This window comes from Dama dama, chromosome 17, assembly GCF_033118175.1.
Source record: "Dama dama isolate Ldn47 chromosome 17, ASM3311817v1, whole genome shotgun sequence".
NCBI classification, from domain to species: Eukaryota; Metazoa; Chordata; class Mammalia; order Artiodactyla; family Cervidae; genus Dama; species Dama dama.
In genome coordinates this window covers 42,391,897-42,405,901 of record NC_083697.1, presented here as the reverse complement: position 1 = coordinate 42,405,901, position 14,005 = coordinate 42,391,897, and the positions used below count along the sequence as shown (strand labels likewise).

Genomic DNA, 14,005 nt, shown 5'->3' with positions numbered 1-14,005 from the left:
TTCTCTAGGCAAGAATACTAGAGAACCCAGTATTCCCCAGGATTATTTTATTTTATTTTTTTGCTGTTACCCTAAGTAACAGCAAATAAATAAATAAATAAATAATGTCAAGAAAATATCTAGAAAATGAGTTATTTTGATTTAGAACATAAGTATTCTATGTTCATATTGCTCAGACAAAAGGTTACAATCACCATGTGAGTCAACCACTTTTTTTTAAATGTGCATATAGAGACAGAAGGCCAGGAGGTACATTAGGTTGGTAGCCATGTTTGGTGGAGTTCCAGGTATTTTTCCTTTGGGCTCTTTAGTCCACTGAGGATAAACACATACCTTTGAGGGTGAGGTGAGGATACTGATTTTCTCCTGCACTCTTTTCTTTTCTTTTTTTAAAGATGCTCAGTTATGTCTGACTCTTTGCAATCCCATGGACTGTACAGTCTGTGGAATTCTCCAGGCCAGAATACTGGAGTGTGTAGCCGTTCCCTTCTCCAGGGGATCGTCCCAACACGGATCAAATCCTGGTCTCCTACATTGCAGGTGGATTCTTTACCAGCTGAGCCACCAGGGAAGCCCAAGAATACTGGAGTGGATAGCCTATTCCTTCTCCAGTGGATCTTCCCAACCCAGGAATCAAATCGGGGTCTCCTGCATTGCAGGCAGATTCTTTACCAGCTGAGCTCCCAGGGAAGCTGTTGCAACTATTCAGGTTAGCTTAACGAATTCCTATGAATGGAGTCGATATCCCTTGAATTAGTCTTTTTTTAAAAATTAGTCTTAAATCCTCAGGAATAAATGAATGTTGGCTATTATTTTTACTCCTTCATTTGCTCTGTGGGGCTTTCAAAGAAGAGTGCGAGATGACTTGCTCTAGAAGGTTCTGTGGCATGTTGGATGTTGTTATAAAAAAAGGATGGAAGGAAGAAGGCTATTCATGGGTTTAACAGCCTGGTGGCTTTTATTTTAAATGAAAGTAATTTATTTATCCTTTTCATTATTAACTAGTTCTTCTGACATGCAAGAAAATAAAATCAAAATTCAAAAGAATATAGACATATTCTGAAATAAACCTCTGTAAAAAATTTATTTTCTACTTTATAAGACTTACCATTTCACTACATTTTTAAAAAGTGTTTATTTGACTGTATTGGGTCTTAGTTGCAGCCTGAGGGATTTTAATGGTGTGCAGCTTGCGGGTTTGTGGGATCTTAGTTCCCTGACAAGGGGTTGAACACATGTCCCCTTCATTGGAAGGTGGATTCTTACCCACTGGTCTACCAGGGAAGTCCTATACTTTTTAAAATGTTCCTCAACTTAAAAATGGTTAAGATGGTAAATTTTATGTGTTTCTTACCATAATAATTTATAAAAGAAAAAAGATAATCGTAATACAAAGGGAGGGTAAGTAGGACAAGATATATTTAAATTCTTACTACTTTTAGAAGTAGGTATTAATATTTTGGCTTTACTCTTTTATTAAGTATATTTTGTTTATAAAGTATAAGTATGTATTTCTGTCTGTACACAGAGAACTGTGTCTATATGTTTCTTCCTGTGTAAGGAAGAGTATATACAGAGAACTGTGAGTAAGCCAGGGTTATGTAAAAAGAAAGAACTATACTAAGAAGAGGAAAAAACTCACTAACCCTATCAGTTCATTCATGCACTCAGCTGTGTCCAACTCTTTGCGACCCCATGGACTACAGCACGCCAGGCTTCCCTGTCCATCACCAACCCCCAGAGCTTGCTCAAACTCATATCCTTGGTGTCAGTGATGCCATCCAACCATCTCAACCTCTGTCGTCCCCTTCTCCTCCCAACTTCAATCTTTCCCAATCAGGGTCTTTTCTAATGAGTCAGTTCTTCGCTCAGGTGACCAAAGTATTGGAGCTTCAGCATCAGTCCTTCCAATGAATATTCAGGACTGATTTTCTTTAGGATTGACTGGTTGGATCTCCTTGTACTCCAAGGGACTCTCAACAGTCTTCTCCAACACCAGTTCAAAAGCATCAATTCTTTGGCACTCAGCTTTCTTTATAGTCCAACTCACATCCATACACAACTACTGGAAAAACCATAGCTTTGACTAGACGAATCTTTGTTGGTGGTCCTATAGTCACACAATAATCAGGTAAAAAGGGGGTGTGATGATGTATTGCAAGATGATGTATTAATCCAATGTCATAAAACAAGAAAAAAATTCCTTAAAGTTCAAAGATGAAACTATAATGCTATGTCCCTGGATTGATGTTGCAACAACATGGCAGGGCACCCACTGACATGAACTGATATTCCAAGATGACCAGTCATAGCAGGTCTACACACTGTTTCCTCAGCTTCACTTACTCCCTATAACACTGAAAAGTATTTACTTTTACAAAGGGAATAAATTAAACAGAATATCCTGAACTGCATCCTAGAACAATTAAAGAATACTGATAGAAACGTAGTGAAATCTGAATAAAGTGTGTAGTTTAACAGTAATGTATCAATGTTAATTTCTTAGTTTTGACATGTATCATGGTACACAAAATGTTAACATTAAAGGAAGCTGGGCAAAGGATATACAGGAACTTTTTGCATGATTTTTGCAACTTTTCTATAAAACTAAAATAATTACAAAATGAATAGCTTATATTAAAGAAGTAGGGGGCTTAATTAAGGATATATTTATACACACAGAAACACAAAACTGAGCTGTAGTGATATTCGGATAGTAGCAACAGACAGGAGTGCACAAGTGTCATTTCAAAAATAATCCAGAAAGAAAGGAGAAGTAGTCTTGGGAGAGAAGCCCAAGGTGGGCTTCTGTGCACTGATAATGTTCTATTTCTTGATATGGATTAATGCTTGTACAGGTCTGTTCTTTTTATAATTCACTGGATGGTACCTCTCCCTATAAAAAATGTTTAAAAATACTCCCCTATTACTGGTAAATGTTAGAATAAAGAGAAGCTGTGTAAATATATGAGGTGTATATGTAGGAAGGTAAAAAACCTGGATAGAGCCAGTTACAACAGTTCTTCTATCATAAGTCTAAAATTTTTAGAGCTGGGAAAGATCATGGGAATTACCAAATCCTGCAGTGGACAGTTCTTTACACAGGTAATCCTGGCAATTACAATCCAGTAGGGCTCATAGGACCCTGAAATCTATGTTGGAGCAAAATTCCTCAAGAGATTATGATGCACACCAAGATTACAGACTACTGAACTACTCAAGAAGGGTAAGTTGCCAGAATCCTGGCCCTCTATACCTGGGGTACAAAACCCAGCTAAGACTCTTGAGATACTCTTAATTCCACTAGAGGGAAACCTCAGTAAATTCTAATAACTTTAAAAAGCTTATTAAAGTGCTTTCTATTATAAAGGCTTTTTTATCCATATATGACACCATGTTTTTCCAGCATGGTTTGGATTTCATACTTCTACCATGGCATCAATGTATTTGTTATTTATTATTTATAAAATAATGGAGGACATAGGTTTATATAATATTGAAACTGGAGGGCCACTAGCCTGCCTATTCATTTTCAAGGGAAGGATACCAATACCAGATATATTAGTAACTTAACACAAGTTTCTAGAACTCATTTCTTTTTCAGGTCAGTAAATTAAATTACATTTCTTTCCTATGGTTACTGTCTGACAAGATAAACTAATATGTAGGACATAATATCACTAGTTTATGACTTGGGTTCTTTCAAGTATAATTTAGTTCATTGTGATTTCTATAAATGTTTCTGTTGAAAATAATTCTTGCTGAACAACAGTATGAGGCAAGTGAAAAGAAGACAACCAAAAATAATAAAACACATGGGCATAATATAAATAAATAAATAAAAAGATGAAAACAACCAAAAAAACTTTACTGGATATGAAAATCAAGATGTCCCTTTTTAATGGGGGGTAAATCATTGAAATTAAAGAGGAATTTAAGAAAATTTTTTAAGGAATAACAATTTCAGGTAGGCAATTGTAAGGAAGACAATAATCATGCATGCCAAGGCTACGTGATTCTTCCATAGGCCCCAAGGCGAGATATCTATGCCCTGGTCTGTCAGGAATTCTTCGCCAGTACATCTGAAATTCAACAGAAAAAGAATATGACTTCATTTTTAGCATCTGTCAAATTTTACTCAATATATTCAGTGTTCCTTAAAGAAACCTACAGGTTACTAAGTCTTAAATAACCATCCCTTCATTTATAATAGAAAACAGTTTTAGAGGGGTTTTGTGGTGTGAGTGTGTGTGTGTGTATGTGTGTACGTGGTTTTAGCTTCATCATTCTATTTTATTGGGATATAACACGGGTTCATAGGTCAGTCATATGCATCATAAAAATATACAGAAAACAGTCATTGAGTGCTTATAATTCTGTTAGATACTATGAAGCAACCTGCACATAATAGTTTGTGTGTGTATGTGTTTAGTTGCTAAGTTATGTCTGGCTCTTTGCAACCCCATGGACTGTAGCCCCCCAGGCTTCTCTATCCATGGGACTTCCCAGGAAAGAATACTGGAGTGGGCTGCCATTTCTTTCTCCAGGGGATCTTCCTGACCCAAGGATAAAACTCACATCTCTTGTATCTCCTGCATTGGCAGGCGAATTCTTTACCAGCGTGCCACCTGGGAAGCTCCCATATAACAGTTTAGTTAATCCCTAAAACAATCCAAATTTAAAAGATAAGGAGACTAAAGTTTAAGAAATTTGGTCAACTTCACAGATTCACACTTTGAATCAAGTTGCTAGTCTCCCCAAATAGGCTGGTTTCCAAGTCTATGATGCTGCCTCTCTTCAAAGGACAGAAACATTTATCAAGTAATTTTTCACTCACCCCTAATGGGGAAAGTCTCAGCTTTAGCAGATGATACTGAAGGCAGTTACAAAGATGACCAAAGCTGTTTATAGGGCTCATTAATCACAAATCAGCCATACCAAAAAAAAAAGAAAAAGAAAAACCACAGGGTGAGAGTTCTAAAACTAGGGGAATAGGTGAATAGAGGTTTCCTACCAGAGTTGCACTCTGTCAGCTCTTACACCAAGACTGGAATGAGTATCATAGATGTTCGGCTCTAAGACATTACCCGCACGTCAAATTATCAGGTATGCCTTAGTGGGAGCTGGAACAGAGCAGAATAGGATGGAGTGGGCCTGATAAGAAAAGCACCTGGTGTTAAAAATATCTGGCACAACCATAATTATTACCTGATTCCATTTTTCTGCTACTCTTGGAATTTAGCAGATTGGAAAAAAAAAAATGTTATACTCAGATCAAAAGAAAGGGAGTAGGCAGGATAAGGAAAGCTTCTCTTCATAGAGGTTTTCTGGCAATACTTCTAAATAGCAATTTGTCCTATTATTAAGAATTACTTCTAACCCACTTGAATATTCATGAGATTTAGGATACCAGCATTCTCTTTTCTCTCATTAATTAACATATCAAAATCAAACCATAAACAACAATCATCAAAAGGAAGTGTTACTTAACTTTAAAACAATAGCTTTATTTCTGTTAAAATCTGGTTTTGCTTATTATACCAAAAAAAATGAGATTTCCTTCTCAAGCTTACTGAAATATATGTTCCTTTCTTTAGAGGAAATATCCTTCAGTAGCGAGTATTCCAAGCCAGTCAAAAAAAAAAAAAAAAGGTTGTGAAGACTTTGATTTCATGTTGTCTCCTGGATACTGGAGGAAGAGGCAAAAGCCAGACTGAGGCAGGAAAATGTTCCCTCCTGCTCCTAATGCCCTTTTAGCTCTTACTACTAGCCATGGGTTGGGCTTCCCTGGTGGCTCAGATGGTAAAGAATCCACATGCAATGCAGGAAACCTGGGTTTGATCCCTGGGTCAGAAAGATCCTCTGGAGAAGGGAATGGCTACCCACTCCAGTATTCTTGCCTAGAGAATTCCATGGATAGAGAAACATGGCGGGCTACAGTCCATGGGATCGCAAAGAGTCGGAAATGACTGAGCGACTAACACTTTCACCCTGGCCGAGGGTTGAGCTCACAGGAATCCTAAATTCATGGGTCCATACACTTCATGTAATCCATACAGTTCCAGTACTGTTAAGCCTTGATAAAAATACCAAAGCAGCTCTCAGTTCCAACTCAAATGTTCTGAAAAATAGAAATCCAAACCCATAATCCAATCTGCAAAAGGATCTTTCAAAAGACCCCAAACAAATAAGTAACACATAAGAAATGATTCTCCAAGTAAAATACAATTTTGACCTAAATAGAATACCCAGGAGTTGTAGAGCACTTTCACATGCATTAATGTATAACTCACTTTATCAATGAGAATATTCAGACTCAGAGAAGTCAGTGTCCGTGAAAGGCCTCAGCCCAGTGGTATTTCTGTATCATACCACAACAGTAAGCAAACCCATTATGACACTGTACGCAAACTTACGTTGCATAGTTACAGGTATTGTTTGTTGTTACATTGACTCCTGGGCAGAAGTTTTGTCCCAAAAATTCATTATGCTGCAAAGCCTATAACATAAGTGGGAGCAGGATAAAGAAAACAGTTTTAAATTTCAAAAGGTTCCCAAAGAATTATTACAATTATGTCCACTAAGTTTAACCTCTGTTGTTATCTCTAAAAACAAACTTTCACATTCACAGTCTTTGTCATACCAAAGCTAAAATTATTTTTCCTGGCAATCAAGAGGCCTAGGGTTGGGATTTTTGGCTCTAATACAAAAACCAAGAAGAGAGATCTCTGGCTATACTATCCCATAGCTCTTTCCTTCTTCTCTCCCCATTTTCATGGGTACTGTAATTAAAATGATACAGTGATACTCAATGATTATTGTTAATTTATAGTAACAATCTTTGTATTTTTCTTGTTCTCATCAAAATCAGTTACAATTCTTAGGAGTTAGAAATCTAATTTTACTATATTAAGGCACATTTTTCTCTGGAGTTGATTAGCTTTCTAAAGTCAATAGTAGCTGTGAGTATGATATGGTTTTTCTTCTAATTTCCCTTTCAATTTAAAATATGTATTCTAGGCCCTCATCTTCTCATTAATTTCTTTGATGAACTGAAACACTATATTTTTTTATATCAATTAGTCAATCTTTGTCCTTAACTATGAGTTATCTCCCAATCCTTCAGCTCCCTCAGACAACAAGGTGACTGGAGAAATCCCAGGTGATTATCAAGTTGACCCAAGGCTTAATAGGAAACTCTCCTTCATTGTCCTAAAACTTGCACAGCTCATGACCAGGGACATGAGAGACTTTATTCTGGTTGTTTCCAGCATGGGGACAATGAACCAGCACAGTGACAGACAGGGAGAACATACCGCGTAGCCGTAGCGAGGAATGCTCAAGTACTGAAGCCAAGACAACCAAGGCACGACGGTTTTGAGATTTACCAACAGCCCTGCAAATATCTACAAAAAACAAATACCAAGAATCAGATCTGGGGCCATGATTTCATGAAGAATTCTAGCAAATAGCCTCTTTAAGTCCCTGACAGTCTCAGGAATATTTCTGCTAAGGCCAACTCTTCTTTGAAATTCTTTCCACTACTCTGAAGACTTACCCTATCCTCTTTGTATGTGTATATCTCTCTGGAGCTGAGGTTGTTTAGGGTTCTAAATATATTTATAATATGCATTTTATTTAATTGGGAGATTTCTAATTGTTGAGGCTTTTACTTTCTCTGTAACTGCACACAATGGAAGGTGAATAGTACTGATTTGCAATGATACAACCAACTATATATTCCCACCAATAAACACACCCAAACGTAATCTGAGCAACTCGCGCCCTGATTTCTGTAACTCAGTAATATTTGTTATTTACAAGGGTTTACATTCTATCTCTGTATGACTTCAGGAATAATTTTGGGTTCAGTTCGCATGCTTAAAATAACCCAAAGACTGGAACTGGTACACAGCATAAAATATGGTCAATTCTTCATTTAAAGCTGCAAAAAGGAGCATTACAATGAAGATTCCAGAAATGACTGCTGCAGCAAGAGATGACTACATGAGAAAATGTTCTCATAAAACACTTCCTACCTGGCACAAGGTATGCTGGGATGGACATAACAATGACAATGTTCCTGGTGTGACCACATAGCTTTAAACTTCACCTAACCAAGTGCTTAATGCATAACACACAATATCTGAGTAAAATACGGTCTTATGGCTAGTTTCTGAAGTTTTATATATAATACAAATCCTTAAATAATAATAAATCAAAGTACCTAATATATCAAATAAAACATTTTAATTTTGAAGAACACCTTATTTATTACATGACACTATAGAAAACATACATAACATTGACCATTTTCTCAATAATGTTTAGATTGGTAGTTTTCAAACTCAGTAATGGAAGAATTAAACTTTGGCAAGAGTTTGTGCTAATACCTACCTTTTAAAGACACGTACTGCTACTCTAGCAGAAATGGCATGTGTATGAAGTAAAGAGGCTACACATTTCTGTTTATTTGATGTTTGTGGGAGAAAGTAGTAACTGGTTCCCTTCACCTACTGATTCATCATTGTGTGTGCAAAATGTAGGGCCATGTAAGGTTATGATTAAGTAACTATTTTAAAAGGTAAAGAGAAATATATTGATATAAAGAAATGTCAGGAACTCAGAAAGGAGAGGTCTTAATACTGGAATTTTTTAGTATTTTTAAAACATTCCTTTTCAAAATATAGGAGGGGCCCAAGACAGACCCATGCACATGTTGCTCTATTTTCATGGGACTTAGGTTTTTCCCTCGGAGAGTAGTAGATTCATCCAAACCATCTCAGCTGCCACTTAAACAAGCCAGCAGTTCTCTCCCACCAGCAGAAAAGTCAGACAATGGACCTGTCATTTCAACATTTTTTTTTAATTCTAAAAATAAAAATTTTTTCTGGTTTTCAAAGTTCCAATTTATTGAGCTTTCATGGTATGTCACCAAGAGGCCTCTTTTTAAAGCCCATCAGTAACAATACATTGACTAATGTTTTAATAACTGTATTAGAACAGTAGCAAAATTAGCTGGGTGAGATCAAGAAAAACCTGATACATTCTCTAATAATGTAAGCTATATTTCAATATACAGCCTCCTTGAAGCAAAGAGCCCAATGTACAGAATCCTCAAGCAGATCTTACAGGATAGGCAAGTTTGGGGGGAGGAATAAGGGGCAATGATAATGCCTCAGGGAAGCACAGTTTGTACTTACCATCATAAACACAAAAGAGATGGTCATGAGCAGAGTTGCTATGGATACCACACTCTGACCTGCTGCTATAGCCAATGCCATCGAACTAGCTGAATAAGCCACCATCATCAGGGTAAACATCATGATGAAGAAGGCCTCCACCTTTGGTTTCAGTCCTTAGGGAACAAAGAGCGGGTTAACCCAACACTGTGTATCAGGGATGGTTTGTTATGCAAAAAACATTGTAACACTTCGAGAAACTACTATCACAGTGAAAAAATTCATCCTTTATCTAACCACCCAATATAACCATACAAAGTTATATGCAGTTTTCTTCTTTATGCTGACTTGTATAAGCACTTTTCCATGTAGTGCTCTTGCTTCTTTATTGTAATTATTAACAATTTCTGAGTGTCTGAGATGGAGAGCTGTAGACAACTAGCCAGAATTCTACTGCTTTCTCTTCTAAGAAGGAAACCTGCCAAGAGCACATTCATTTTACCTAGATATCACATTACTCACTCTTTGCTATAAAAGCATTATTGCAGATAACTGGTAAGGTCAGGATTATATGACCACTCAGTGGTTTTAAAATCTGGAGGAGTGGGTCCATAATCCACAAGACAAATCACCCTATAACTCTGGGATTGAGGATGGGGTTAAATAAGCTTCATAAAACTGCTTTATAAACTAAAATGGGCTAATCAAACAAGAATCTGAAGACTTCAGAACAGCCATAAGAACACCAGATAGGAATTTAAGAATCTAGGTTCTATGCCTGATTCTTGATGACACACCCTCTTATTTGTAAAATGGAAGTTTAAACTCAATCAGTAGTGCCTTGTCAAAAAAGAAGTATTTCTGGAGTGTGTGTATGTCTGTGTGTGTGGGCATCTGTGTATGTGGGAAATAAAAGAGAATTCTGATACAATGAGCCTGGGGTATAGGCTAAACAAAATATACAAATCAATCTTTCTATATCTATCAAACAAATATTTTATTACCAGTAAGCCCCAGAAGTCACTATCTTCATTATCTTTATATATTCATACACAAAAATAAAAACATAAATAGATAAGTAATAAATATCCCAGCTCTAGCTCCTCCTATATAGTGTAAAGTAGTTTTAGGAATTATTTCCATGTTTATATATAACACACAGTATGTCTATATATATAATTTTATAAACTTTTTTTTATATAAACAGCTTTAAAAGTTATTTTGGAGAAAGCCTTGACAAAAATCTCTTCGGAGAACAATTATTTCAGAGTGTGCATAATGAACAGATGCTTCCAAATCTCAGGACTTGCTTTATAGTTTTGAGAACCAAAGCATGTTTACAGAAAGTCCCCTCCCATCCAAGACTAAAGACACCCATCTTTTGTCTTATTGCTTACCTAATAGGAAGTATGTTATACAAGTAAATAGAATACTTGGTAACATCCTCATGGGGAGTAAATCAGATAACAGTTTTCCAAAGAAGTAAGATGACACTCTATAGTATCCACTGATATATTCATGTCTAGAAACAAAAATTCACATCATACATCCTACATTAGTTTAAGACCAGGAGATTAAACCATTTGCTATACAGATGTCCTCCCTGCTATACAGATGAGATTGGTAAAGAATCCTCCTGCAATGCAGGAAAACGGGTTCAATTCCTGGGTTGGGAAGATCCCCTGGAGAATAGGGGATGCATCCCAGTATTCTCGGGCTTCCCTTGTGGCTCAGCTGGTAAAGAATCTGCCTGCAATGCGGGAGACCTGGGTTCTATCCCTGGGTTGGGAAGATCCCCTGGAGAAAGGAAAGGCTACCCACTCCAGTATTCTGGCCTGGAGAATTCCATGGTCTGTAGAGTCCACAGGGTCGCAAAGAGTCATACAGGACTGAGTGACTTTCACTTTCACTTTCACACAGATTTCCACTGCTACCAGAGGTCTAATAAGCACCGCGTCCCCATCTTCAAGGTTAGCCCACCACCCTTCTTCCCGGTCAGCATCAGGCATGTCTCACGTGTGCACCTCCCCTCGGACATCACCCCCGAAGGCTCTGTGCAATCACCCCTCTTGTCGTTGCAGAATTCCCTCCAAATGCTGGCCAGTTCACCTCTGAACACCCACTCCGGGGGAAGAGGTCCTGCATCGCCTCCCTTTCTCCAGACACTGGCTCTCTTTGAAGGCCAGCCTGTCAGGAGCTCATTTCAGTGGTTCCTTTCTCCCTGCTTCTAACTATGAAGAAGGTGCTGTTGCTGTTCTCTAAGCCTCAAATGCAGCTTTGAGTCACTCATCTCTTTTACTTCTTCCACTCTCTTGATAAAAAAAGAAAATGGCACTTCTCTCCATGATCATGCCTGCCAACCACAGTGCCTGCCAACCTGTCAGTGATCAAATTCTCTTTTCACCCCTCTTAGATTCTAGATCCCTCCTTTTCCTGAGATCTTCCTCCTATAATTTCTAACTATTCCACCAAGATCTTCATTCTTTCCCTCTCTAATGATTCCTTTCCTCAACATGTAAATATGCAAATCTCTATGAAAAACAGAAGAAACAAAACAGCTTACATTTTTCAAATCTGCTCTCTGGCTCCTTCACTCCCCCTCCCACTGAAGACTTGGTCTGTATTCTTGGTCACCTTTACCTCCTCACCTTGAATATACTGTTCAACGCACTACCTTCTCTCTACCAAGTCCCTCAAACTTTTCTTGTGACAGTCATCACAACTTCTTATTTGCTAAAAACAAAAGATCCTTTTCAGCCTCTTATTGCTTGCTTTCTCTGCGGCAAGATTTCTCTGTAGATTTGTGGACAGTGCCCTAATCTTGAAACTCCTTTCTCCCTTTTGTATCAGGCCCCACGTGCTCATGGTTTTCATCCCAGACTCTGGCTGCTCTTTCCCAATCAACACTGGTAACCCCCAGGAACCAAGCCACGGCTCGGTTCTGGATGTGACCAGTCTGACCAGCAGCCGCCTTCCTAAAACAGAGAGCTACTCACATAAAGAGCTTCTTCTCCACCACCAGGAGCTCCACGGCTGACACACTGGTGAAACACTGGTTGGTCGTCAGGAAGAAGAGCACCCCGGCTCTGTGACGTGAGAGAGGAAACCAAAGCCAAAGCACTGCAGTCAGTTAAACATTCTCAGGTCATTTCTCTTCTTGCAAAATTCTTCCCTCAAATGATATCTCAACACGTTAAACACACAACTGTTCTGGTTAAAACAGAGAGGGAAGCATGAGCCCCATCAGGTCACTCCCATACCCCTGCATCTCCACAGTGGTACCCTTGGGACTCCACATAGCACAGTCTGAAATTCATGACCAAGTCTGCTGTAGATTGAACTGCATCCTCCCCAGTTCCTGTGCTGAAGCTGGAATCCTCAATGTGATGGCATTTACACTCGGTGACCCTGGGAGCTGGTTGGGTTTAGATGAGATCATGAGGGTAGGGCCCTCACTATGGATTAGTGCCCTTAGAAGAAAAGGGAGAGACATCAGAGTTCTCCTTCTCTGCCATGCAGGAACATAGCAAGAAGGTGGCAAATCAGAAGAGTATCCTCTTCAGAACCCGACCATACTGGTAACCTTATCTCCAGAACTGCGAGAAATGAATTTCCGTGGTTTAAGCCACCGGGTCTGTGGGTCTTTGCACCAGGGCTTCCCAGGTGGCGGTAGTGGTAAAGAACCTGCCTGCCAATGCAGGAGACATAAGAGACATAGGTTTGATCTCTGGGTTGGGAAGATATCCTGGAGGAGGGCATAGCAACCCACTTCAGTATTCATGGCTGGAGAATCCCTGGGACAGAAGGGCCTGGCAACTACAGTCCATAGGGTCACACAGAGTCAAACACAACTCAAGTAACTTAGCAAGAACACACAGTCTGTGGCAGTCAAGCCGATGATTATGTATTCCATAAAAATACTATCACCTTGGATTTTAACTAACAAAATGCCAATTATAGTTCTTAAAGTAGGAAATGAGAAACAGTGAGCCAAATAGCCTGCAAAGGTTAAAAACCTCTATCAGCCACTTTTTTAAAAGTCAAGTAAAGCAAAAACTAAGACAAGGCAAAGTGAAAGCCAGAGGAGGGAAACATTGACCACCACCTGATCATATACATCCATTGCACCACCACCAGCACAGACTTGATACTCTCCTTGACCACCCCCTGCTAATGGGGTCTCTTTCTAATGAGCTCAAAACAGAAAACAAAAAAGAATGCTCATAAAGAAAAAATTAATCTGTGTACCTGTGAGAAAAAGGAGACTATTAATGCTTGTCTCTCAGTAAAATAATCTAAGTTTAAAAAGGAAAGTACTCAGTTAATCTACGCTTGGGTAGATATATGAATTTAATGAAAGCACGCCAATATTCCTGAAACATTGCTGAGCGTTCCTTCCTAACCAAATGATTTAATTGACATTGAGAATGTGAGTTGAAACTAAAAGAGAGAGGAAAAAAAAAAGAAACTAAAAGAGATACGGTGGCACATCATTTAAATGATACAAGAGAATTTTGAAAAAGGTAAACCCAAGTGTATGACCTTCTTGAAAAAAGAGTCCATAGACAGTCAGTAATTGTTTTTAAGACTTCTTTCTCCCAAAATAAAGAACTTGGGGAATAGGTTGTTTTAAAAGTAAATGTTTATACAATAAAGAAATGGGAAATAGCCAGGCCTACGACACAAGCAACTATGCTACTTGCTATACACAAATAAGCCTAACATCAACATGAAAGCTGATTTCAGAAAGTGGGACATAGCAATGTTCAGCTCATTTGTTAAGTGTAACATCTAATAGTACAATAATGTTCACAATGATTTTG

The 14,005-nt window shown here is 38.3% G+C and overlaps 1 protein-coding gene across 5 annotated transcripts in view; it reads right to left on the bottom strand.

The window, feature by feature from the left end:
* Positions 1–3,845: 3,845 nt before the first annotated feature.
* ABCG2 (ATP binding cassette subfamily G member 2 (JR blood group)) overlaps positions 3,846–14,005 on the bottom strand; it is a 73,307-nt gene continuing 63,147 nt past the window's right edge. For 4 of the 5 annotated variants that reach the window (XM_061164431.1, XM_061164429.1, XM_061164430.1 and 1 more), the window contains 6 exons: positions 12,179–12,268; positions 10,580–10,704; positions 9,204–9,358; positions 7,317–7,406; positions 6,417–6,499; positions 3,846–4,082 (listed from right to left, as the gene is read on the bottom strand). In XM_061164431.1, coding sequence (XP_061020414.1) covers positions 3,935–4,082; positions 6,417–6,499; positions 7,317–7,406; positions 9,204–9,358; positions 10,580–10,704; positions 12,179–12,268 — 691 coding nt within the window. In that variant the 3' untranslated portion in view covers positions 3,846–3,934. Of the gene's footprint in view, positions 4,083–5,014; positions 5,124–6,416; positions 6,500–7,316; positions 7,407–9,203; positions 9,359–10,579; positions 10,705–12,178; positions 12,269–14,005 lie in introns of all 5 variants that reach the window. The other variant, XR_009696511.1, reaches the window with a different exon arrangement.